The following is a 27104-nucleotide window of genomic DNA, read 5'->3' on the forward strand; positions in this document are numbered from 1 at the left end:
GTTCCTCTCCTAAGAGAATCAAAGACATTATTCTTGATATGCCCAAATAGACATCCCAAATCTAGGTCCATTTTATAAACTATTTCATGGAGCCGCTTCTAGCAAGTACCTGTATCAGTCAGAATCTCAATAGAAATGAATGAAACATTCAGAATACAATCTTCCAAAAGTATGGACAACTTGGGCCTATCATCCCAAGGCCCAAACTGCAAGGAGAAAAATCTTTCAGAACACAGAAGCATCAAGAAACCATTCTACTTAAAGAGGAGCAACGCCTCTTAATCAAAGGCAGCCAATCAAAGGCAGCCTCACAGCTAAGAGCCAGAGGAATCAATGCCCTGTCTTTCCTTCTTTGTACTCTCCTGTCTCTTGCTGAACTCTTGGTCATCCAAAGGACCCAGGAGCTCCATTGCTGCAGTGTATACGAGTCAGCCTCCCTAGCAGAATTGACAGCAGGTAGGGAGAGGGAAGAATGGATCTAGAGATGCAGGCAGGAGTCATCTGACACTACATATTGAGTTGCACAATAATTTCAAGAGATAACAAGCCTGGCAAAGTGCTTGACATAGAATCATTATCTCATAGTATTTGAGGGGGATTGGTTCCAGAACCTTCTCTCCCTATGGAAAACAAAATCTGTGGATGTTCAAGTCCCTGATATAAAATGGTACAATATTGGCATACAATCTGCTCATATCTTCTTGAACACTTTAAATCAACATCTCCAGATTATATATGAAACCTAACAAAATGGAAATGCTATGTAAATCATTGTTACACACAGTATAGCAATGTATTGTTTAGAGAATAGTGACAAAGAACGCATCTAACTTAAAAAGTGCTCTGGATATGAATGGGGCAGGCTTTAGCTGGATACTCAGCAATGTAGCACATGGATGGTACCATAGTGACTTATGCATTTTACATGAATGTGTGCATGGGAGAAGGTCAGGACCACCAAAGATGTGTAGCCCTGTGGACTACACTAAAACAGTTCTAATGATCCTGAAAGGGATTACGGTCATGGTACCGTAGTTATTACAGGCTAGGTGGCATAAATAACAAGTTTATTTCTTTACTGTGTTGGGAGCTAAAAGTTCAAGGTCAAAGTGCTATCAGAATTGGTTTCTGGTGAGGCTTGTCTTCCTAGCTCATCTAGAGGGCCACCTGTCACTGCATTCCTCTGGCTGTGGAGAGAGATACCTCTGGTGTTTCTTCTTATAAGGATACTAGCCCTAGATTAGAGTCCCAGTCAAATCACCCTTCTGAAAAGCCTAGATGCAGTACCAGCCACATTGGGGGATTAGAGCTTCAATGTTCTAAGTCAACAGGACACTTTAAGCAGGAGAGTATCCCAATCTGACTTGCTTTTATTAGTGAGGTCTGGGCTGTCCACATTGTGAGCACAGTAAAGGCAGGGAGTGGAAGATGTGAACACCAGAGGCCATTTACACCACCAGCTTATGTAGGAAGTAACTTACTTCCTACATCCCAGCTTATGTAAGTTACTTCCGACATAAGCTGGGATGGTGACAGGGAAGATGGAGGGGAGGCCATAGAGAAGAGAGAATAAAGAGGGAGAATTTACAGGACTTGGTGCTGAACTAGTCATTTGAAGGAGGAGGGGAAGTCAGCTCTGAGATTTCAAGGTGCCCAGTACTGATAGCAGGTGAAGATACTTCTTGTTCAGTGTTAGGCATAATTGGTTGGCAAGGTTTGTAGGGCAGTTAGGTGGAAGCATCCAGAAGCCTGGATTTGGAAGTGACACGGGCTGAAATCTCAATCTGAAATCAGGCAGCAGATTTTAAGCACAGTTCACTTGCTTGTCTATTCTGAATAGAAGCAGTCCATATGCTTCCCTGTGGAACTTTCTAGCTACTATATGAAAGTCTCAAACACCATCAGCATATCAGAGACACCTAGCTTGCTTCCCATTCCCCCCAAGCCTTATTTCTCCACCCTTCCCACATCTTACATTCCTCTCATGCTCTGCCCTGCACTGTCCCCTGCCTGGGCCACCCTCCATCCTTCTAGCCAGCCAATCACAGCTTTCCTCCATTCAATGTGATCCTTCCTCAAGGCTCCTTTTGACACGCCTCCTTACTTCCTTTCCCTCTCTTTGCCTGTCTCTCCACCTTTGGTCCATCTGCTTCTCGCTTTTTCCTTCCGATTCTGTGAAGCACAGCCTGACTGCATGGCTCCTCTCACAGCTATTTTCTCCTTTGCTTGACATCTCGAACATGTACTTCTTCCTTTCTCACCATTCTCTGCCAACCCTCCTTCACCTGTTTGATCCTTAGCCTGTCTTGGCCTTTCCCCCTCTCTCTGCAAGTGCCTCCCTCTCCTGAAAACAAGTTTCCTTCAATGCAACTCACACTTGCCCCACGTGTGGCAGAGAAAGCTGTGGACACAAGCAATCCAAATCCATAGAAGGTAAAGGGAGTTACCCAGGCAGAAGGGAATAATTCAGTGGCTGAACTAGAGGGAGAAGTGGACCTTCTGGATCTAAGTCAAGGTCTCTGTGGGTAGTTAGGTCTGCCAGACCCCTACTCTTTCACCTTAGTGAGGTTCCTGCCATAACCCTGTGGTTCTTCTTACAATCTCCAGCCTATATCTCAAGAAGAATGTTGTGAAGCTTTCTCGGTCCTCCTTCTCTATGCCAGCTCTAGTTTCTGGGCTTTGAAGAGATTGGAGAGTCTCCAGCAAGCTCATGTCATATCCAGTCAAGGATTTAAAGGGGTCTTATGCTCAAGGGAGTCATGTCATACCTTTTGGGGCCAACTCAGCCCAGGATGGCTTCTCTCTAGGTTTCAAGAGTGACTCCTCAAAAATCAGAGTTCTCATTTTGAATAGGGAGGAGGTATGATGCAGGAGAGAATGGCTAAAACTAGGCAGTGGGAAAGGATACAGGGAGGGAAAAGATTGGATTTCCCATGTGCAGCTTCATGTCACATCACTAAAAGTTCTCTTCTGGAGCCAGGGGCTCACACCTGCAATCCCAGCTACACAGGAAGCTGAGATCTGATAATTGAGGTTCAATGTCAGCCAGGGCACAAAGTCCATGAGACTCTTATCTCCAATAAACTATCTCCTCAAATAAGCCAGAAGTGGAGCTCTGGCTTAAGTGGTAGGGTGCTAGCCTTGAGCAAAAAAGAAGCTCAGGGATAGTGCCAAACTCTGAGTTCAAGCCCTAAGACTAGTGTGTGTGTGTGTGTGTGTGTGTGTGTCTTCTGAAGCAGAGAAGGGACAGGGGAGGGGTGCAGCTGTGGATGAGGAGGTCCCTGTGCACCCATAGTCAAGGGCACAGACCCTGCCCCAGGAATGCTTAATGGAGAAGAGGACGCAGGGGAATTATCTTCTGTGCACTTCTCTTCAAAGGACAAGGGCTAGGGTGGCAAAAGTTACCTGAGTAACTGAGTTTTGTAGTTGTGGGAGGAGTCATTTCCAGGGGCAACCTTGCATGGCCAGAAGGCATCACACAGGATGAAATCTAAGCGCCCATCCCCACTGTCAAGCCCCATCCAGAAAGGCATTCTGCAGACCTCAGCCACAGCTTCCACCTGAAATATCCCCCCACAGAATTGGAGCACAGGAGCCCCACGGAGGGTCTGCCTCCTACCTGCCTCCCAGCCCAGGGTTCTTGTGATCTGGATCATGGCAGACATGTCCACCCACCCACCCCCACACCAGCCCTGATGCTGTGGAATGGTCTTGTCCCCAGGTCCATCCTCACAGCTCTGCCAGCAGTATCCCTGAAATGCCAGGGCTGGAAGGAGGGAGAGCATCAGGAAGGGAGATGCCAGGGGCCAACTGCATGGGTGGAAGATAGAGGGACAATTACAGAACATACACGCACGGTAAACACCGGCTAAGAGCACCCTAGTGGCCACTTCTGGATACCCTGCTGTGATGACAAAGCCTTCTAGGAAATAGAGACTTTCATCAGAGGTGGCCACCCAGAGGAAGAGGCAACAGCTGCCAAGGTTTGTTCATTTTTATTTATTTATTTAATTTTTTATAAAACAAGCTACAAATAGTGTCCCTCCCTCCCTCCTTCCCTCCCTCCTTCCCTCCCTCCCTCACAAAGGAAAAACATACAACACAGTCTACACATATATGTGAGAGAGGAGATGGCTGGGGAAGATTACAAATGGCTACAAAGAGTCTTCTCTGCTTCCTCCAGGCTAGAGAGTGAGTCTATGGTCTCCTTCAAGGTCCATCTAGCACCAGCCCTATCTACCTCTAGCTCCAGGTCCAGCTCTAGCTCTAGATCTACTCTAGCCCTAGCTCCAGCTCCAGCTCTAGCTCTACACCAGCTCTAGCACACTGTTTTCTAGACATGGATCTGGGAGAGGGCTTCCTTTCTACCTCACCACATCAGGATGAAGCCATCAGGCATCCCTGAGACAACCCGTTCAACTTCCTCCAAGATCAGCAGGAACCTTCGCTAGTCCAAGACTCTACCAGGTCAAATCCTGCGAAGACCAGGCCCCTCCTACTCGAGCAGTGATGACAGGACCCATACCTCCCAGACCCCACATGGAAAATCATCTCTAAGAGGATGCTGGAAGGCTGAGTACCAAGAACGGTCTGATGCGTTCCTGGACTACATGACCCCTCATGCTGCAGCCATGGCTGCCTATGGGAAGCGACACTAAGAGAAGGAGTCCCATGCTCCTTCCGAAGGCCATAAAAACGTGCATGCCACCTGAGTAGAGGTAGCTGAGTGCCCGCCTTGAGGCTGGTCAGCCTACACTGGCATCCTGGCAACAGTCTGTCAAAAGCGAGGCCTGGATTTCTCTTTAACTGGGTCATTATTCCTTTTCTGGGGAAAGCAGAAATAGATCCAAGATCAATTTTATTTCTAGAATTGCCCTTTAGGCTGTGGAGCTCATAAGAGAAATTAAAGGAATAGGAGGAACTCCAATCTTGGCTTTAAAAACAATAAAACTAGAAGCTGAGTGCTGGCAGCATATGCCTATAATCCTTGCTACTTAGGAGATTAAGATCTGAAGATCATGGTTCAAAGCCATGCTGAGCAGGAAAGCCCATGAAACTCTTATTTCCAAATAACTATCAGAAAGCCAGAGAAGAAGTGTGGCTCAAGTGGTAGAGCACCAACCTTGAGCAAAAAAGCTAAAGGATAGAGCCCAAGCCCTGAGTTCAAGTCCCAATGCCAGCGCGAAAAGAAAAAGGAAAGAAAGAAAACAAAACAACAAAACTCCTGTGTTATCAACAAGATGATTGGTCCACCTCTTCCCTCGGGCCTGTGCTGAGGACAGCACTGAGAGCTAGTGGAGGTAAAAACCCATCTAGCCCCAACATGAGGCTTGGGAGTCTCATGTGTGGATTGCTGAGCAACCTTCACCTGTCCAGGCTTCTAACCCTCTCCCTGTGTTGCTAAATACCAAACATCCTCTAAACAAAAGCCCCAACTGTGCATCTCTTTCTTCCTATGTCCTGGGTTTCACCTTTCTGTCCTGCACACAGTACGAAGCCTATATGAAATGTTTACACTAACCTAGCGCAAAGCCTTGCCCACCTACAGGCCTCAGTCCTCTGGTGGGGTCCAGTACCCAGAAACACATAGCCTGGGGCAGAATTGGAACCCATGTTGGCTGTCACCTGACCTGGGCTGCCTCCTCTTCGCAGTCCAACTCCCCTTGAGAGTCAATTTTGACTTGCAGGGCCGTACACTCCTCACAACGTTGGAAATGTAATCACAAGCTTCCATCTATCCATGCCCAGGTGCTATCTCTGATGCAATCCAGGTAGGTTGAGGATAAAGTCCTAGGTTCTAAAAGCTGGATTATGAGTCCTGAAAACCTACAACCCACAGCAGGGAGAAGGAAAGAAATAGACCGCAACACCAATGCCTGTACAAAAGAACTATACAATTTACATATATATTTATATACAGTATATAAATCTCTTTCTTCTCCATTCCAACAACACCCTCCCTCCCCTCCCCCCCCAAAACCCTAAAAGTTGTCAGTAGCAGATCCAAAAAACATACAATGAGAGAGAGAGAGAGAGAGAGAGAGAGAGAGAGAGAGAGAGAGAGAGTAAACAAATCTTTCTTCCCTTTCCTTTCCCCACTGTGGTATTACATATCGGTGTTTACAAAGGAAACCAGAAACAAAACACACAGAGACGAGTAATTAAAAGTGCAAACACAGTGGACATCACTTCTGTGACACGGGATGTGGCCGGGCCGTCGGCAGTGCTGAGGGCGAGGTGTCTGATGGTCCTCTTGTCTCCACGGACTCTCCACCAGCCCTTTGATTTTTCTGCTCCTTAAACAAGGCGTCCTACTGGGAGGGGAAAGGAGAGTGCAAAAAGAAACAGGTGTGAAAAAGCAGAAGTTAAGAGGTGGGAATACAAAAAGGCCTAGCTATAGAAATCCATTTCCCCTAAGAGCAGCCTTTTAGACTTGGGCCAGGTGAGGCACAGGTGACCTGACTTGCAGGTAAGAGTTTCACAGCCCATCCTTTGCCACTCTGAGGCAGCTGGGTGGCACCTGGAACCACATGACATGGCCTACTAAGCCCAGGGTGGAGGGCATCCTGCGTAAGTCACACTACCTCCAGATGCCAGCCTTGCAGTCTAGGGCTAGGAGGAAATGGCTGTGCTTGTTGACGGGTAGAAATGGCAGAATCCTCTTAGCACAGACTCTATCTTTCTCTTATGTTCTCAGTAAAGACATTGAACATGCAGCTTTAAGGGACTTGGCTAAAGGCTGTTCATTCTACCTGAGCTATCAAAGCTTCAGCAGGGGGTCTGGACAGGAAAGGAGGGAGCCCAGAAAGAAGGCCACTTACTGAATGGGTTGGTGCCTGCTCGTTTTTCCTGGGGGAAGCTGCCAAGGCTACCACCTGCAACAAACAGGAACATGTGACAAGGGTAAGGCCCTGAGCCGAAACTAGCCGGGCTTCTGTATCTGTGCCACGTCCCCACCCCAATTCTAACCGGAGTGTAACGATGGGCTTGGGAAACAGTCAGAGGCGGTATGGGTCAGCCTTCAGTGCTGTGGGTGTCTGTGGCCAGTTTCTTCTGCCTGGTGAACCCACTGTCGACCAAAATCTCTTTCTCATATGGCCAGGCACCTGTTGGGGAGTCCTTTGGGGGTTTTGTTGGTTTGTTTGGTTTTGCTTTTACTTTTTGAAACCGGAGTCTTCCTATGAATCCCAAGATGCTCTCAAACTCGTGATCCTCCTGATTCAGCTTCCCAAGAGCTGGGATTACAGCAGCGACTTACCACACCTGGCTTGGAGTGTTTCTTTGGAGTTCCCTCAGCTATTAACAAAGCGATGCTGATGGACATTTCTAGAACTTTCTTGGTCTTGGTTCTCCAAGTCACAGATGTCAGAGGTAGAAGGAATCACAGCCCTTTTATCTACTAAATCTGGAGGCAGAGGCTCAAAGTGGCTGTCTCATGGTCCAACCCCACTCTGCTTGCACCTAGCTCCTGGTCATGCAGTGCCAGGCAGTTCTGGAAACTGGTCATGGCTGCTCTTGTAGGGGCCTGGCTATCCAAAGGAGAAGCAGGGAGCTTGGGAAACACATTGAAAGCCAGGCCAGCTCTCTACAGCTCTTACCACGTCTCTGAGGGTGGAAAAGGGAATCTCAGCACATAGCCTCTGCTCTGCCTTCCTGACAGGATTGTCCCCAAGGAGCAGCTCAATTCTTGGAGGACAAAAGGCTCTGGGGGAATTTCCAGTGCTGTGGAAGCAAAGCCTATCCATGGGTCACGTGACTCCCTAAGTCAGCATCCCCCAACATTTCTTAAAACCCAAGAGAAACAGAACATGGGGTGGACAGGAAACAGTAATTAATGTAACTGACTTTTCAGATGAGGACACAAACTCATTAAGATGGATAGACCCCCAAGGCAGGAGGGTGGGAAGGGGCAGAGCTAGGCGGCCTGGCTTTAAATCCTATTTCTTCACCCAACAGCTATTCTTCTAAGTGGTGGGCAGAAAGATCTACACACACACACACACACACACACACACACACACACACACACACACACACACACACACACACACACACACACACACACACACACACACACACACACACACACACACCCCACGGGGCATACAGCAGTCCTCACCACCAAGCTGAGACTCAAGAAACAAAATGGATAGTCAGGAGGGTGTCTCTGCAATCTCAGGGCAAGTTTAACTGCTAGGGATAAAAATATTCCCATCTTATGATGATAAAACAGATGCTCAGACATGCCAATTAACTACTCAGGATGGATAAGCAGATTCAGACCTGGCTATCTGACTCTGCACCTGTACTCTGGACCACCACGGAGGCCAGAGCGGGAAGCCAGGGGGAGGAGGTATCCTCAGGCAATTTTCAGGGAGAGCTAGCATTTCTGATGCGTGGAGGCGCTGGTCTCCACCCATCTCGCTTGCTTCTCAGGATGGTGGCAACAGTCCTGAAAATGCTTTATAAATTGGAAAATTCCAGTTAAGAAAGAGGCCCCTGATTTCAGAATGTTTAGCTTTTCCATTCTGGAAAACCAAGTCGGCTCTCCAATGGAAAGACTGATATGGTAAACAAACAACAACAACAAAAACCCAGCTGTGTTCACGTGGCATCTATGACATTTTGGTCCTTCAGACTCAAAACTACAATCTGTGGATCCTCTCCACAAACACCTTGTGCCCTCACTCAGGGTGCAAGCCCAGATCATGCCACCAGAGGGCACCACATGACACCAGATGACCCAGGCAGGTGCTCCATTCCCTGAAGCAGCTACTCACCTACCACTCAAGTGGCTTTTTTTGTTGCCCCAAGAACAGCTAGAGCAAAAAGACAAAAGGAGAGTGTCTGCACTATGACTGATTTCTTCTGTGAGAGAGGCCCTGTGCTACATTCTTTACATGCTTTGTAGTGTTAAATCTTCATATCCAATCTGTGAGATGGGCACTATTATCTCCATTTTGCAGACAAGGAAACTGATGCCCAGAGAGTTTAAATGACTCAATGAGACAGCTGGCAGGTAGCAGAGGCAGGCCTATCAGACTTCAAGGGAGTCCCAACTTGCCTAGTCCATTGTCCTTACCCCTCCCCTAGGCTTCTGGATAGGCACTTCTTGGCTGAAAATCATAGCTTTCTCTCCACGGGGCTGGCATCACCCTGCCCCCAGAAGCCTCTGCTCCAGTTCACACTGCCCCAAGGCCGCATCTGCCCCTCACTGCCCTGGACTTACCATAGGCCACTCCTTCGGCTTCCACAGACAACAAAAGTCACCTGCTTGTAAAGGGCATTGTGTTCAAACTCGCTATGGTCCTCTTTGTGGAAGGCTCAGCCGTCAGGCCCTAGGGTCCTTCAGGTGCGCCAGGGACTGTCAATGGTGCTACTTCATGTGTGCAAATCACAACGCCTCTCTAGACTTGCCCCGGCTCCTCAATTGCAACATGGAGAGAGAACTGAGGGAGTCTTTTGGCTGCAAGCTCCCGTGGGCTAAAGTACTATATGCTGTGCTATGTGTAGATGTGGAGCTGCAGAGAGAGGAATTCTGCTCTGCGTCCTTGTGGGCTTTACATCTTCACAGCCTCCTCTCCACCCAACCCTGTAGGTGAGTACTGTTGTGAGCTATCACTGCCCAGAGCAACCCCACACCAAGCCATTCATTTGCTCACCTGTGTATCTGACAGGGATTTAATGAGCAGCTATGAGATGCCATGTACTGTGCTAGAGGTTAGGAACCGAGATGAGAGTCCATGGTTCCAAGGGGGAATCAGGAAAGAAAATTGTAACACAGTGTGCTAAGTGCCCTTGAGCAAAGCAATGACCTCAGGCAGCATAGCAACATTTAAGGTTTACCGAGAGCTTTCAGTATGTTGTCTTTCTCTTATCTCCATGTCCTATCGCACACACTACTCCATCACACACATTCATGCATATACATGTGCAATGTGTACACAAGTGTATAGCTATGTGTGCATGCACCCTGGAAAGACAAAGGAAAAGACATGTGCACCTGTGTACGCACACATAGGGAGATGCACACAGATAGGCACACATGTACAGAGACATGCCAGGCCAGACAGGCATGGGCATTACAGACACATGCACAGACATGTCTCAGGCCTGCACAGACACAGGCACTTCCAAAGGAAGCATGGTCAGGAGTCAGTCACTGGTGGTTCTTCTCTGGTCCCCCTAATGCCACCTTTGGGGAGAAAGGTCAGGAGGTTAATTTCAGTCAAGAAACTGAGCAGATGTGCTCCAAAGCACCCTAAGGCCTATGGGCTATGCTGTGAAGTGACTTGAAACTAAAGCCTAACCCCCAGCTGCATCTGGGTTGAGAGGTGTCCGGATGACCCGGATGACCCGTGATTCTTGCATTCCCACCCCACTCTGCTTCACCGCTTTCTGCAGCTGCTTCCTTCAGGCCCTGTGCCTCTGCTGGGCCTGGCAGACATCTGGTACCCAGCAAGGCTTCAGAGGAAGTCCAGAAAGGCTCCCTGGACACTGACAACCAGAAAAAAGGAGAAGCCCTTGTGTCTGCTTATGGCAAACCCTCCCTGACCAATATAAGCCTCGCCAAAGCTTCCATTTCCAGTAAATCAGCATCACCCCAACCCGTATCTTCATCGCACACCTCTCTTCTCCAGCCCACTCACCATCTTTCCCCACCCTAACATCGGTCAGCTTTTCCATGACTCCCATCTCAGTGAACGACCCTAGCCTACATACACTCACAAACCTGTGTTCCCTTGTCCACTCAGCTACCAGGCCACCATCTCTCCCTCTTCCCCTTGGGACTTCATAACTTGGCCCTCCACTGCTTCTCGCCTGGACTGTGCTATGCCTGTTAGATGATGGTGGCCTTGATCTTCTCTACTCCATTTCCTCCAGTGCAGCCAGAAGAACTTTTGAAGGCAAAACTGATCATATCATTTCTCTGGCTGGACCTCTCCAACTACCTTTCATTAGGCCTTCCAGCTGGATTCAAAGGCTCTCCCACTTTACCTTGCCTGTCACCCTTCCCTACCTGTTGATATGGTCTAGTGCCTGAGCACTAGCCAGCGAACTATAGGAAGTGCTAGGTATGTCCCTTTTAGAACTGTCCCATAATGTTCCTCATATGCATTGTTTACTCAATCTGGTTGACTGAGAATTGAGATGACCTCCACAGTGACCTTGGAAGGTTAGTCATCCCAGAGTGACTCCATGGAGCAATCCCTACTTCACTTCCTGTTCTTCCTACACACACACACACACACACACACACACACACACACACACACACACACATCGACCACCAACACTACCTGGCACATTCTTCACTCTTCCGTGGGAAGACAAAACATCTTCTGCTACACTGAGGCATGACAGGTGTGGCTCTACTTCTTCTACAGCCTGGCCAACCCTACGAATGCAACCTCATACAAGAGCACAATGTATGTGAACAGCACGCTCCCAGCTGTTGAATAAATGAAAGCGTGGAACCTCATTTCTCGGGAAGGCCCTTCGGCCCTGTGCCAGGGCAGGGCAAGTGTGAAAAGGCCAGAAGCATTGGGGGGCCCAGCACTCACCTTCTTTGCTAACCCCTAAGCAGCCCTTCAGCTCCGGCAGGGAGATGACCTTGTCCTTGTTCAGGTCACAGTAGTCGGTGAAGCGCCGGGCGCATTTCTTGGGCTTGGCTTTCTTCTTCACGTAGCGCTTAAAGGGCTTCATCTCACGCTTGTTAATGTCATTGCTGCTGTTGCTGTCCAGCTGACCAAAATACCAGTGCACCACTCGCTCCTCCAGCGTGTGGCTGGGATCTGGCTCTGAGAACCTAGCCATGAACAGAAATCCCCATCCCAGAAAACACCACTTAGAGTCTTTTTGGGACCATCAGCACCATGAAACTCTCACCCCAATGGCCAAATGCCAAGGTATTTGCTATGGTTTGAATGTGGTTTGTCCTGCCAAAATTCACGCTAAATTCGGTTTTTAGTGTAGCTCCGTTGGGAGGTAGAAGCAGAACCTTGAAGCACGATTAATGTCTTTCTCAAGAGGCTGGATTTGTTCTTTCTCTCCTGTCTTTGCCCGTGACTGCTTCCCTTTTGCTGTCTACATCATGTTCAGGTTGCATGAGGCCCTCATTTGAAGCCAAGCAGATGCTGATAGTCTGCTCTTGGCCTTCCAGAACCATGAGTCAAAATAAACCTCTCTTATCAAGAAATTGCCCAGTCTCAGGTATTGTGGTATAGGCTGCCAGCACTCAAGTAAAAATGGCTCCTCTAAGACAAAACCTCCCAGAGCAGCTCAGAAATTGGCAGCATCAAGCCATCCTTTTCAATATAAAAGCTTGTCCAATCCCAAGACTGGATAATTCTTAGAGTCTTCAAGTGAGTGATCTCTATTACATGGACCTGCCGCACTCTCTGTTGCAGCCAGGAATAGTCTGGTACAAGATGAGTACTCAAGATACATTGGCTGGATTTAACCCACGTGAGTAGACCTATGTGCCTTCTCCTGACTTGCTTACTGTCAGACAAGACACTCTTCTCATTTATGTGCCCACCCTCACATACTCTGAGTATGTAACACATACTCAGTGCCAGGCCAGACCCTGAGAAAGTGCCCAAAGAGGGAAGGTTAACCCTAACGTCATGCTGTTCACTGTCTCAAAGAGATGGAAATAGCAGTGACAATTAACTGGAAAGGCTAATGCTCTCACGGCATTGTTGCGGGGTACGTTATAGGAAGAACTGAGAGAAGAGGACAGTTGGTCCAGATTCTAAAATAAGTAGATCCCAGACTTTCTGGGGCAAGACTCTCCAACCTGAGGTTTTGGGTCAAGAGGTCCAAGGTGAGCTCAGGAGACTAGCTATTAACTAGCACCTACCTCCAGGTGAGTCTGCTGAAAAACACTGGACTAGAATGACCAGGGAAATGTTCTGGTGTCCAAACATACAGTAATAACCACATGTAGCACAGCCCACACTAGCTCTTATGACTGTGAAGTGATACAGCCAATGTTTATGCATATAATGCTATGCATTGCCTACCCATCTATTTTATTTATTTACACACCATCTCTTCCTATAAAAAGGAGCCAGTTGGGTACTGGTGGTTCATGCCTATAATCTTAGTTATTCAGAAGACTTAAATCTGAGGATCAGGATTGAAAGCCAGCCTGAGCAGGAAAGCCCATTAGACTTGTCTCCAATTAACTACCAAAATGCCACAAGTAGAGCTGTGGCTCAAGTGGTAGAGTATTAGCCATGAGCATAGAAGCTCAGGGACAGTGCTCAGGGCCTGAGTTCAAGCCCCAGGACCAGTACAAAAAAAAAGAAAGAAAGAAAAAGAAAAGGATTCAAGATGATAACAATACTTTTGTTCTTTAAAGCCAATGATGGATCTATTCCAGAGGGGCTAGCTGGACCACCTAACCAGAAAAACAGACACATACTTGTTCTGGGCTACTGTTCCCAGGGCTTGACAATGAGTGAATGTGAACCAGGCCCCATGTTCAAAGGCCTGGTACCTTGCCCTTGGGAGGGGAATACATTAAGGATGAGAGTCTCACACATTGTGTACTTGGACAGAGCACGCATGAGCACCACAAGAACGGCGTCTGCCAGCACATGCTGAAATCGTACTTGGCAAGAAAATGTCCAAGGTGATTACTCATGCTACCTTCTTTTCTGGGTTGTGCTGAGGAGAAGGTGACTATTTCTGATCCCTCTCTCATGACTGAGCCAGCAAACTCCCTCCCCTGTGACACACCTCCCAAGCAACTTCAAAGTTCAAGGGCAAGGGCCGGGAAGATGGCTGAGTGGTAGAGTGCTTGCCTAGCATGCATGGAGCCCTGGGTTCCTTTCCTCCGTACCACATAAGCAGAAAAAGCCAGAAGTGGCACAGTGGCTCACGTGGTAGAGGGCTAGCCTTGAGCAAAAGCAGCTTAGGGACAGTGCCCAGGCCCTGAGTTCAAGCCCCAGGACTGGGGGGAAAAATAAGTTCAAGGGGACACAAAAAAGTTTTGTTAACAACAACAAAAAATTAAGCCAGTCATCCCAGCTAGGTACCCATTCTGTTCCAAAGGAGCTGGACTTCAATTCTGGTATGCTCCTCTGGGCATCCTAGAAAGATTCTAGAAGGGTGTAACTGGCAGTACCCAGCGGAGGTTATCTTGACTGGCTTAACTCAGTTTGTCCCTGGGAGAAGATGTGAGGGAGTCATGCAGAACTGCTGGCCACCGACTCTTTGGGGGATCTGGTTAGTTTGCCAGGGAAACCAGGCGCAGGTGGTTTTGGGCTGCAGAGCTCAGATTGCGCTGCAAGTGTTTTGGTGTCGTTACTCTTCCTCCATTTATCTGTAACATTCACTCTCAAGACTGTCCCTGCAGTGCGTGTCAGGTGAACGGGCAGAAATTCTCTGGCCTGGACACTGGGGAGGACTTGAGCTGTGGAGGAGGCAGGAGGAGAGACTCGGAAGGCTGTGTGAGGTGGTCAGAGATGCCCCCACCCCCAGCCCCCTCCTGCCAGGGGGCCAGGAGCACTCCAAGGGGAAGACAACTTCCTTTAACCTTTAGGTTCAGTATAGCGTCATGTCTACCTTGAGGCTGGAATAATAAAGCCTCAGTCGCTCAGACGGGAAGGGATGAAGTCATCCCACCCAGAGGCCCTGCCAGGGAAGGTTCGCTCCCTCCAACACGTGTTCCTGGGGCTCCTGCCTGTCCAGTTTTCAGCAATTCTATTGATAGAGCTACCCCCTCCACCCTCCTTCAGGCTAGTTTGCAGCAAGAACTAGTTTTGCTTCCAAGGTTTTCCTTCTGTGCCAGACAGTGGTCATCACCTGGCCCCGACTCCTTCTCCCTTCCTGGCCTCTGACTCTCCTTTGCTGCCCTGTCTTTCTTCTCAGGAGAATTAGAGATTTTCACTCCTCTCTCATACCCTGTACAGAGCAGCCTAGACTATCCACTGCTGGCCTGCATACCCAGGTCCCTGTCAGATCCCTTAGCTGGTTGCTGGGCTAAATACAAGACACACTTCCTTGGGAGAGGCCCTCCAAGCCATGACCCACACCCTCCTCTATGGGGCCCATAGCCCCTTCCCTTGGCCCCTTCTGTCCCACATAGTGTGAATTCCTTAGACTTCCAGAAGCTTCCATTAAGAAAACTCTAGGGCTGAGAAGAGCTAGTGCCATACTTGGGAACTCAACACCTTGGCTTAGCTAAACTCCAAGTGCTTTGGTATGGAGAACTCCTTGGTTTTGTGTCTATGGGGGAAACATCTGACAACCTAAACAAAGCCCAAGGTCTAGGCCTCTAAGTAAACCATTTGTATACACTGAAGTCTATACATTTTAAGGGATTAATGATTCCCTAACACCCATTCAAAGTCTATGGACTTAGGTAAAAGAGCCCTTGATCCACAGGGGTAGAAACTCCAGCCATGGTTCCAGAGGATCAGTTAAGTATGATACTCCTGAAAGAAGAGAGAGACCAAAAGACAGTCTCTGTGTGTGATTTGGGATGGTTTCCATACTTCTGAAGAAAAGAAACATAATAGAGAAAAGAAAACCACTGAAGGCATCTGATTTAGAACTCGAAATCAAATCTCCAGTTCCACAGTAGCCCTAGTTGCAGGCAATGTTGACAGCAAGGGCCTCCTATGGCTTGTACAAACTCTTGCTAAGTTATCAGGAGTCCTGGAATCACCAAACCAGCAGTGCGCATGTGTGAAAGGAAACTCCATGTTCTCCCCTTCCCCTTCATTAATGGCATAGATTGAGAGATTTCCCCCCAACAGGGGAATACTAGATAGGGAAGGATATAACAATCTTACCCCGACTTTCCAACAGTCTCCCAGGTTATCTTTGCCAGAATCCATCTTATCACTGACCACTCCCCACTCTTTATTCCTTGGCCTCAAATCCATACCCCACTGATTTCTCCAGCTCTCACAACCTTCTGGAAGTTTCCTTTTTAAAACATCTGAAGCTTGCACTCTGGCACTGGGCAGATGCTGGTATAGATTCCCACATCATTCTCCCTCCTGCCCAAACACGCACATACACAACCACTGGGGTCAGGACTGCTGGGGTTCAAAGCTGTTCCTCAGGCTGGAGCTGGGACCCTCCTCAATGAGGGGGTGCAGTGGCTCCTAAAAATCAACTACACTATGACCACCCCTCCCCCATAGGTGACATTATGCTTCTGCTCGAAGAGCTCATCAGGTAGACAGAATGCCCACATTTCCTTGGATATGGTGTGTAGAAAAAACATACCCAAACAATACCTCCTTCCAGACTTGGGATGACCATGGTTCAGTGCCATATTGCTGCCTGCCTCTGAGTTATTTTAGTAACTCCCACCTCCAGGGATGGGAAAAACCACAGGAGCCAGGTCCCTCCCTGCACAGCCCCAGAGCTGTGGCCCAGAGGTACAGAGGCCTCTCCTGAGCAGCACTTTCAGTTTTGTTTCTGCAGCCTCATCCCTGCCAGGCCTTGGCTGCACCACACAGCCCAACAGCCAGCCCCGTTTACCACAACCTGCTTCGGCCAGGATCGTGGGCCCAGTTCTGCTGCCTTAAGCAATTTTAGAGAAGGTAAGGCGGGATGGCAGGAAGGCACGAGCCAAGCCAAGCAGACTGACTGAGCCCCATCTGGAGCTGGGTCCCAGCCCCGCTAGCTGTGCGAGTGGGGCTGGGAAATGCCAAGTCAGCCACATTCCAGCCTCTTTTGTGTGAAGACATCAAGGGGCATCCATGTTGAGCAGGGAGAGTAAAGACACTGTACAGGAGGCTTAGGGCTACATGAAGGACTAGGGGGTTCACAGGGCTCATCCTGCCAGTCTCCCCTCAAGACTGGCTTTCCCTAGGGCAGGCAGAGCAAAGAGAGAGAGAGAGAGAGAAAGAAAGAGAGAGAGAGAGAGAGTTCCCCTGCTCCAAGTATTCTACTTCCCCGGGATCTCGGAAGTCTTGCTTCCAGACTGATAAAGCCTGTGGTGCTCTGGGTGGGCTGAGCTAAGGCAGAGAGCTGCTCCTAGGAGCTCTGGTGGGAAGAATTAAGGGTATAACTCAATCATCCAGCAAGTGCTCTCGGATGATAGATGCCGTTCAGTATCTGTTGGTGCCTCCTACCATGACCAACCACAGATGTTTATGCAAACACCTCATTCTGCTTTGTCTAGTGTCAGATCTCATCACTCATTCAGGCTGAAGCCAGAGAAGAGAGGCTCCCGTGGCTCTGATTTCTTTGCAAATGCTTCAGAGCTTCACCTCCCCTCTGAGCCACAGTGTCACTGTGGCTTATGTCACAACTGCTGTAACCTTCCTGTCCCTTTTCTTACTTCCTTACAACCCATAGGGCTATTAGGATGATTGTACAAAAGTGCCCTGTACTCCTATGGTTCCTGATGCCTCCTGGCATGAGACAGGAAACCGGGCATCTCCTGGGCTCTGCCCAGTTCTGCAGTCTCCATTCCTGCCTATCCAAAAGCCTGCCTCCCGAGCCAAACCACACTGCTCTTACCATTCTTTCACAGGCCCCTCCATCCTCCCTCATCCCTCAATACTGTGTGTCCTATGCTGAGATGCCTTTACCTGTGGTCTGTGGGGTGAGGGGGAGGGTGTCCCAGCTGTAGGTGAAGATGAGGCTCCAATTTCACTTCCTATATTAAGCCTCACGCGCCCTCCCTCCCCTGAGTCCCAGCAGCTAGCTCACACTAGCCTTTTAACACGGTTCTATAGTTCATATTCCTCCTCCAGGCTAGAGACTGTGCCTGTTTCTTGGAATGTCCCCAGAACCCAACATGAAGCTTATACCAGGGGCAGGCTAAAATGTGAGATGGAGAGATGCCTTCCGTCCTTTCTCCCACCGTGTTCATGTGGTCTTGCTTCCCACAGGTCTCAGCTGATGTCCATTAATTGTCAATTCAATGGTCAGACCCTGAGTGTGAGGACTCAAACACAGCTTCTTCAACTTCATGCCCTGCAATGCCAACTCTGCCTGAATTCCAAAGCCAAGGCAAAACCCCAAGGGAGCCTGGATTTCCTCTCTTCCTCAGCCCTGTCCCAGATGCGTTACCCAATCTCCAGCTGTCCTGTGCCTCTGCTCCTTCATCACACAAGAGAAATAACGGTCTCAGCAGTGTCTTAAATCCCTTAGGCCCAGGGACGGTGCCTTAGAGCTCTACAAAGATCTACCACAGAGAACCTGACAGCTGCACCAAACCTTATACTGAGTCCTGCAGTAGTCAGTGAACCCTCGGGAATCCACCCTACCTACCCATCACGCACACTGCTATTTGTTGACACATTTTCTTCATTGTCTCCTATGTGTCAGGCAATATTGCAAATTCTGAGGACACAGCAGGGGAAAGGGGGGTGAATGCTCCTTCTCTGGTGGAACTCAAGTTCTCAGTGGGTAAAACAGATGACACATAGATGAGCTGGGTAGATGTCACATCACGACAAGCACAAGGCCAAGAGTTAACAAGGGGCACAGAGGCAGAGGGTGTCTGAGTAATAGCTCCTCTAGGCTGGGTAGTCTCTGAGAGGTGAGGTTTCAGTGGATAAGCAGGAGCCAGTATAGGAAAAAGGAGAACTGCTTTGTAGGATGAAGGTACTGCTGGTTGGAGGTGGGCCCAGGCAGGCAGGCAGGGTGGCTTCCTAGAGGCAATGAGGAGGACACACAATGGTGGGAAGAAAATTATCCAAGAAGAGCCAGACACCATGAAGACCATATTGCAAGGTCATTCAGGCATGCGCTAAAGCTTAGGCTACATGTAAGGGGAAGACCCAGAGGGATTTAAACCCTCTGGAAATTTGGCAACACAGACCAGGCACTTCTCAATAAAGTTTCCTCTCTCTCTCTCTCTCTTTCCCTTTTCTTTCCCTTCCTCTCTCTCTCCCAGTCTCCCTCTCTTCTCCCTCTCCCCCCCCATACACACACACACACACACACACACACACACACACACACACTTCTTTGATCTTTCTTGATTTAAAAACTATTCTGGTATATTTTGTCTTCCTGTGATTAGAAGTCCAGCCTCCAGGTAACACAACTACTCAAAGCAGTCTAAACCTTTTGTACCTATTAGAACCAAGCATGGCCAAGCTAAGAGAAGCTTATTATAATTTTTTAAAAAAATACAAAAACGCATGTTTTTGGAAATATTTTTAAAAGTATCTCCCAACTCTAAATTATACCTAACCTGAAAGAGAAGATTTTATGCAAAGCCCCTTCCCTAAGGATATTCTGGCATGAAAAAGCGTACATTTCTTTGTTTATTATCTGTATGTATCTCTTTGACCTGTACCATGTGGGTTAGGCAGTAACTCTAACTTCCCTTGGCTACAGGGTCCATCCATGGTCCATCCACGGTCCCTCCATGTAACCAAGGCCCTAAGGAACAAAAGCACTGGGGTTCCTACGGAGGTCACTGGGGTGGAGCTTGAAGTCTTGTCTCTATGGATCTAAAGTAGAATAGAGAGGCTAGATCCATGAGCTGATGGTCAAAGCTAGCAACCTTCAGGAAGTCATGGAGGGGACCACCCATACCTGAGACTTCTATGGGACTTGGGAATGAACCCAGGGCCATGCACATGCTAGTCAAGTACCCTACCACTTGAGTTATACCTCAGCCTTTTTGTTTGTATTTTGTTTTTGAGATAGGGTCTTGCTAACTTCTACTAACCTAGTCAGCTGAGATGCCAGTTTTCTCCCATTTTTCTAGTCAACATAAATATATTGGGAATACTTCCAAGCCCTCAATGTTTGAAATCACTGATAGATTTCTTTCTTTATTTTTTTAGGGGAGGTGGTGGTCTTGAGGCTTGAACTCAGGGCCTGGGCCCTGTCTCTAAGCTCTTTTGCTCAAAGCTAGTACTCTACCACTTGAGCTACAGCTCCACTTCCAGCTTTGTGGTGTTTAATTGAAGATAAGCATTTCACAGACTTTCCTGCCAGGGCTGTCTTTGAACCATAATCCTCAGATCTCAGCCGCCTGAGTGGCTCGTTTTTTAAGTGTGAGCCACCGGTGCCCAGTTGTTTTTATTCTTTATATATAACCTGTGGACTATGGTAAAGCTTAATTGATAAATTAAGGCTCAGTAGGCAATCAACAACAGTAATAAAGCAGTTAAACAATATACTGCAATGAAAGTTATGAATTGTTTACTTTTTTTTCCTTTGAGTATTTTCAGCTCATAGAGGAAAAAGCGGGACTCCTGAATCTCATTCCTGGTTTTGCATGAAACCACAGGTATTTTTGCATATTCTAAGCATAAATCACAAAAAGGCATGTAACACGGAGTATGCCTTGTCAAAACTCACCCTTCCCCTCTGCTTGGCAATTGGGGTGCAATCTCTTAGTTACTGAGCTGCTGAGCACTGTGTGTGGCCCCACTCCCTGCCCGCCCCCCTCCCCCATTTTCTCAGCTCTTTTGCTGTGCTCCTTTATGCGAAGGCCTGGCCCATGCCCGCAGGGTAAGAAGCAATAGTGCTATGCTTAGAAACCAGCCTGCAGGCTCTCCCAACCAAGGGGTGCTAGGAGTAAGCACCCTGACCAAGGGTGATGACCACTACACTCATTTTCTTTTTCCTTTCTTTTTCTCCTTTTTGTCTTTTTTTTTTTCTAAAATTGCATTTTGCTGTACTAAGAGCACATAATCTATCTTCTTAGCAAAACTCAAACTGTACAGGGCAGCAGGACAGTGGACTATAAGGATAATGTTGATTGAAACTTGATGTCTGTTGATTAAAATCTCCCTTTTCCTTCTCTCCATGTCCCCTAGAGGCTACCTTTCCTCCCTGATTTTCCACATTTGGAGATTTCAGATAGTTTGTGCAAGAAAAATATCATATAGTATTTGCCCTTCTGCCACTGGCTTATTTCACCAGGCACAATGTCCTCAATGTACCATCTCTCTTTCTCTCTCTCTCTCTCAACTGAATATCTAGCTTGCTGTACGCATCTATTATATTCTTTTCATCTACTAGTGACATTACCATATCTTGACCATGTACACAATCACTTTGATATGATTCAAAAAAGGGAGGGAAGTGTCAAAATGAAAACATTTGTCCACTTCAGAATGCCAAATAGTTGTCTACGGCCATACCACCCTGAACGTGCCCGATCTCGTCTGATCTCGGAAGCTAAGCAGGGTCGGGCCTGGTTAGTACTTGGATGGGAGAATGCCAAATAGTTGATAGTTATGCTTGAAATCCTGACCGCCCCCCCCAAGTCCAAATGCATACCCAGGGGTCCTGCCAGTGGTCTCTGCCATACCTGCCACTTCTGTGGGTCCTGGGGACCTAGGCCTGTCTACCTAGTTGCCTTGCAGATAACAGCTCTGCTGCCAGCAGATGGTTAGTGATTAGAAACTAGCATTCCCTCTTTGAGAAGCCATCTGAACTGAGAGTCAGGCTGCATATCCTTGGCAAGCTCATGGCACCTTGGCCGCTGCTGTCAGGAACCCGAACACGCCCACCTTCCCCTCCCTGGCTCCTGCCCAACCCCTGCTGTGCCCTTGTTTTATAACTGGAAGTCTTCGTTCGTATGTCCTCAGGCCCTTTCTTGTTCCCCACTGCCCATCTCATCTCTTTATTACCACTCTTCTACTCTTCCTCCTTCTCCATCCAGGCCCAGCCGTTCTGAACTACAAGTGTGCACTTTTCCTGGAGTCACTATATTCTTTCTTCCTTCATGAATGGCTTTCTTCTTCCTTTGACTAAATCTTACCTAGCTTTCAAAACCCAGCTCAGTTATCATCTCCTCCAGGAAGCTTTCACTGCCTCCTGTGCACTGGTGCTAGACAATCCTCTGTTCTTCTACCTCTGCCTAGCATGGACCACACAGTCTGCAAGTATCTGTCTAGGGTCCAGTGTCCCAAATAAGCTGCCTACTTTGAAGGTAAGAAAATGCTTTGCATTCCTGGGTAGCTAGTCCTTAGCAAAGGACTTGGTATGTCATATACATTCAAAAGGTACTCAGGGGATGGATACATGCATTCTCCACCTGACCAGCCCAACGGACCTAAACTAGCAGGCTCCAGAGATCCTGGTTCACCAGGTAGTAGTACATTTAGGCCTCAGGTAAGGATTTTCATGTAACTCCGGAACAAAGTTGGATGTGATTGTGAAGTATCCAATTTCATTACTCAGAGCTCCTTGGAATTCTCCGAAGGCCACAAAGGCATATGGCTTCTCCTTCTCAAAGGAGAAGAAACATCACAGAGTGCTTTGTACTCCCTCCTGGTCCTCATCAGATGCCCATCACCCATCCTGTTATTCAACACTCCTTCTTCTGAGATTAAACAGCTGGACATTTTCAGACAGCCCTGTTACCAGGTAACCAAATGCTGGAGATAAACAACTCAAAAAAAAAAAAAAAGAAAGGTTGAGGAGCAGGAGGAATTTTTGTCAGAAGGTGAGACAAAGCCATGGGCATATGTTTTCAGGAAAAGGACAGAAGTCCAACTCTTGCCCTGGTCAAACTTCCCAGGCTTTCCTAACCTCCAGAATGTAGCATCTGTCCACAGCCCCACATTTCCTATTGGACTTGAGTCCTGCTCATTCTCACCTCCCACCTCCAGTGGGTGCTGCGGAGTTAATGGCCTGAACCATGTCAGTGGTAAGAGCATCCAGTAGGCTGGTGATAAATTCCAATTTCTTCCCTTCTGGACAGCCTAAAAGATAAAATGAGATTTGAAGGCAGATGTCCAATAAGTAACCAAATAAATGGCTTTCTCAGCTATCATTCCTTCCCAAGTTTCTGGAAATCCTTATTCAGCTTGATCCATTTTGGGGAATGTATTTACTGCCCAGATGACGCTCATAGACCTTCAACATTCCTCTACCCAGAGCCCACAAGGTATCATCAGACTAAATGGATAGTAATGCTTTCAATTTTCCTGCATCTCACACATTTTTTTTTGCTGAGTATCAACTCAGGTACTATGTTAAAAGCTAGGGAAACAATGCACAAGGTTCTTAACCTGAGAAACTTCACAATATACTGGGCTAATATGCTCAGGTTAATGTCCGGGGAGTTATTATAGGTTATAAAAAATGCTGCTCTGAGAGTAAGAAACATTACTGTTGGAGTACAGGGTATGGTGGGGTGGGGAGGAATCCCACTGGTTATCAAGTTGACATGAGTAGATCTATCAAGAACCTCCTCCTTTACTCTCTCCCCTCCTTCTCCAGCTGATTAGACTCTCCCTTGGAAATAGTCCCAAGACCTTTGTTCCTTGTCTTATCTTAGTGTTCCAGAAAAACCCTATGCACATCACATATATTCCTGTTCCATGTCTACACCCACATAAAAGAGCATGGCTAGGAAAACCCCCCCCACACAACCACATAGATGGGAGCCTTAAAACTCACATTCATCAACGTGAATGGGCCCTCAATCTACCCATGGTGACCTCTCTGCAGCTTCTAGGACCTTCTCTTCTCTCTCCAAACGTACAGGTCTTCTACTAAATACTACTTCTCATAAGAAGCATGGGCTCTAAGGAGGGTTTTCCCTCACATCTCCTTGCTTTTAGCCCCCAGGATGACTTCATGACTACTTGCATATACGTGCCTTCCTTTATCTGCACACAATCTGCCTCATGCATGCTATGAACCTCATGCCAATTTTGGGTACTAGATTATATCTATTGCCTGTTGAACAATGGAATCCCCCATTCTTATCTGTTGCAGGGATGGCTAGAAGCAAGGGTCCCGGAGGCCACAGCTCTATTTTTGTGATTTCTACAAAGCTCACGTGGAAAGCCTGACTTGCAGGACTCTCTACCTTCAGTTTTTGCTCTGGAATGGATCATGAGGGTAGAATGCAAATTCCCACCTGTACCCACCTAATTTTGTACTGAGTAAAGACTATGGTATTCCAAGTCATTGGTATTTACTCATCTTATTGTGACCCCTAGCAGAGTTCACTATAAATAAGGGGAAGTACAGCCCACGAGTCCTTCCAAGATCCAGGGCCCCTCTCCATGGGTCTCATGCCATTCCCTTACCCACAATATCCCTGTGGCCATCCTCAATCACTCAGATCATCATGAAAACATTCTGTGGAGCAGGTGGCAGATGCTGCCCAGGCCCCACAAGACAGCCACCTCTGTAAGCAAACTTCTCTACAGATTCCATGGCTTCTGATCCCATGTTCCTTATGGTCCACCTGCCCAGCATCCCTCCTCCTTGTGGTCCACCTGCCCAGCATTCCTGCTCCCTGTTTTAGATCAAGAAATGGCCCCAGAGTAGATTGGAAGGGGGAAAAGTAGGTACCAAAAGGGTAGCATCTCCCCACCTGGTAGCTCCCTGTCCTTGAAGGGGTCTTCCACCTCCGTGCTCTTTGCTCTGGCATCACTCTCACAACTGGGCATCACATATCTGAGGAGAGAGATGAGGGGTTAAGAAAGGACGGTAACCAAGCCTACTTCAGCTACTACTATCCAACAATGCTGTGCTGTCACTAAGGGTTAATAACATAAGATCCCCTGCACTGTCCAGCAGCTACAAGTTAATCTAACATAAATGTTCCCACTGAGACATGTAAAGGCATGTCTTTGAACCACTCAAGCATGATAATGGTGTCAATATCAGATATGCATATTGGACTCTGTGTGTGTGTGTGTGTGTGTGTGTGTGTGTGTATGTGTGTGTGTGTGTGTGCATGTCCTGAGGCTTAACTCTAGGCCTGGGCACTGTCCCCTAGCTTTTTTGCTCAAGCCTAGAGTCCTACCACTTGAGCCACATCTCCACTTCTGGCATTTTGGTGGTTAGTTAGAATAAGAGTCTCACAGAGGGCTGGGAAGGTGGTCCAGTGGTAGAGTGCTTGCCTTGCATGCATGAGGCCCTGGGTTCAATTCCTCAGCACCATATAAGTAGAAAAAAAAAAGCCGGAAGTGGCACTGTGGCTCAAGGGGTAGAGTGCTAGCCTTGAGGTGAAGAGCTGAGGGACAGCACCCTGGCCCAGAGTTCAGGCCCACGACCAGACCCCCACCCCCCACCCCCCCCAAAAAAAGAGTCTCACAGACTTTCCTGCCTGGCTGGCTTCAAATTTCAGTCTTCAGATCTCAGCCTCCTGAGTAGCTAGGATTACAGGCTTGAGCCACCTGCACCTGGCACAGGACTTTTTTTTTTTTTTTAATCTATGGAACTTAAGGACTTAGTTAGTAAGATACTTTTATCAAGAAATGAAGCTTCAGAGTAATTAAATACTTTTCTACAACCAGAAAGGGACAGATCTACAACCAGCATTCAGGTCCTCATCTGCTCAAGAATGGAAACACTGATCTCCTGTGATGTGACCTGACTCTCATGGAACCTGAGAGAGGTAAAGCTGAGACAGGCCAGCATAACTAGGAGCTGGTCCCTTTGTCCCAGGACTCAGCCTGAGGCTCAGGATAGGCTCTGAGTGGGCTTACCGTGTGGAGGTCCCAGGCAGTGGGCGCCCAGTATCCACCAGCACACACCAGCAGTAGCCAGTGGACTGGTGGCACTGCACTGGCTTATAAAGCCCCCCAGGGGCACACTCGGGAATGACAATGCCCTCTCTGGGGTTCTGCCTGGCTTCTTCCAGGGCGCTCTGCCTCTCCTGGTCACACGAGTGGATTTTCTCTGTAAGAGAAGACATAGCCTCTGATAATGTTCACTCCTGGGGTATACCATCCTCTCCTTCTAGCCCAGCAAGGACCAGGTCCCAGGCCCAAGGAGCTGAGGGCTTGGCTGATGAAACCTCACTGACAGCTATGTCTCCCACACCTGGTAAAAAGGTGTGGAAGGCAAGAGACATGATAAAAAGGCAAGAAACACTCCTCCACCCACCCCCAGTCCCCGTGGCCACCGCTGCTGTCAGGGCTCATCAACACTCCCACAGCCGGGGCTCTAAGGCTGCTCTTCCTCAAAGCTGTGGTTTGCCTCAAGGCTGGAATTTCTTCACTGTTTTCGGAGGAGCTCCTGCTGATACACTGTCTACTGGCTCCAGGAGAGGTAAGTACAGGAGCCAGGCTGCCCTGCAAGCTAATGCGGGAATGCCTGTGTAAGTAGATGCTCCTAAGCCCAGACACGGCAGGACACAGCCACAGGCCACCAGCTTCAGACAGACCTGTGCTATGCACCCAAGAGGAACAAAAATAAGATCCAATGTTGGCTCCTTCCAGTCTCTGCACTGGCTGGATGAGGTAGGCTGATGGGCTTGAATCCATTTCACAATGCTGTTTCTGTCCATTGGGAGAGAAAACAGGCCCAGCAGGAAGATGTCTGCACTCAGCAGCCTCAGAAATAGGTGAACGTGTCTGAACAACCAAACTGGGTCTCCCTGCAGCCAGACCCAAGCAGAGACAGTGGACCAGTGCCAGGCCTGGTCAGCTGCAGAGAGCCTCACACCTGCAGGGCCTCTTATCTGAAAAATGTTGCCAATCAACCCACCTGGCACCCTTTTTTTTTTCCTTTGTAGTTTTGTTATGGTATTGGGAACCTTGAGAGCCATTCTGCCCTCTAAACACAACACAAATGAGCAACACAAACTGGTGCCAGAAATAATGATGCAATATACCTAAGGCCCCAAGGAAGCATATGACGTAGTAGATGGACACAGATACAAATAAGCATAATGCTGTCATAAAAAATAGATGAGCCAAGCATTGGTGTGCATGCCTATAATCCTAGCTATATCCAGAGGCTGAGATCTGAAGATGCTGCATGTGAGAATCTTATCTCCAAGGAACCAGCAAAAAGCTGGAAGTAGAGGGGTGGATCAAGTGGTAGAGTGATAGCCTTGAGTGAAAAAGCCAAATGAGACCCTGATTTCAGGGCCCAATACTTACTCTGTCTGTCTGATTCTCTCGCTCACACACACACATACACACACATGAGATTAGATGATGCAGAAACCATTCTTGTTCTCACTGCTGGGAAAAATGCTGAATATTTCTCTAGGAATCTGAAAAGTCTCAGAGTTAATAGACAGGTGGGTATAGCATATTCAATACTGAAATACAATTTCCAAACTTCGGAAAGAAAAAGCAACTGTTGTATTCATAATGTAGCTATAGCAAACCTTAAAGAGCATTTCCTTGGCTGAGGACTTTGAGTTTAAAGCAGTTGATGAACATCAGATT

General features: G+C 48.0%; 1 protein-coding gene across 4 annotated transcripts in view; it reads right to left on the bottom strand.

Annotated features, from left to right (window-relative positions):
• The window catches only part of Smoc1 (SPARC related modular calcium binding 1), a 177582-nt gene that overhangs the window by 7933 nt on the left and 142545 nt on the right, over positions 1–27104 (bottom strand). For 2 of the 4 annotated variants that reach the window (XM_042692841.1, XM_042692838.1), the window contains exons 8-13: positions 25410–25602; positions 24290–24372; positions 22556–22661; positions 11565–11809; positions 6822–6875; positions 5149–6314 (exon numbers count right to left, since the gene is read on the bottom strand). In XM_042692841.1, the coding sequence (XP_042548775.1) occupies positions 6298–6314; positions 6822–6875; positions 11565–11809; positions 22556–22661; positions 24290–24372; positions 25410–25602 (698 nt within the window). In that variant the 3' untranslated portion in view covers positions 5149–6297. Of the gene's footprint in view, positions 1–5148; positions 6315–6821; positions 6876–11564; positions 11810–22555; positions 22662–24289; positions 24373–25409; positions 25603–27104 lie in introns of those variants that run through there. The other 2 variants (XR_006149445.1, XM_042692840.1) reach the window with 2 other exon arrangements.

Source organism: Dipodomys spectabilis, unplaced genomic scaffold (genome assembly GCF_019054845.1).
Source record: "Dipodomys spectabilis isolate Male_0828 unplaced genomic scaffold, ASM1905484v1 ptg000157l, whole genome shotgun sequence".
NCBI classification, from domain to species: domain Eukaryota; kingdom Metazoa; phylum Chordata; class Mammalia; order Rodentia; family Heteromyidae; genus Dipodomys; species Dipodomys spectabilis.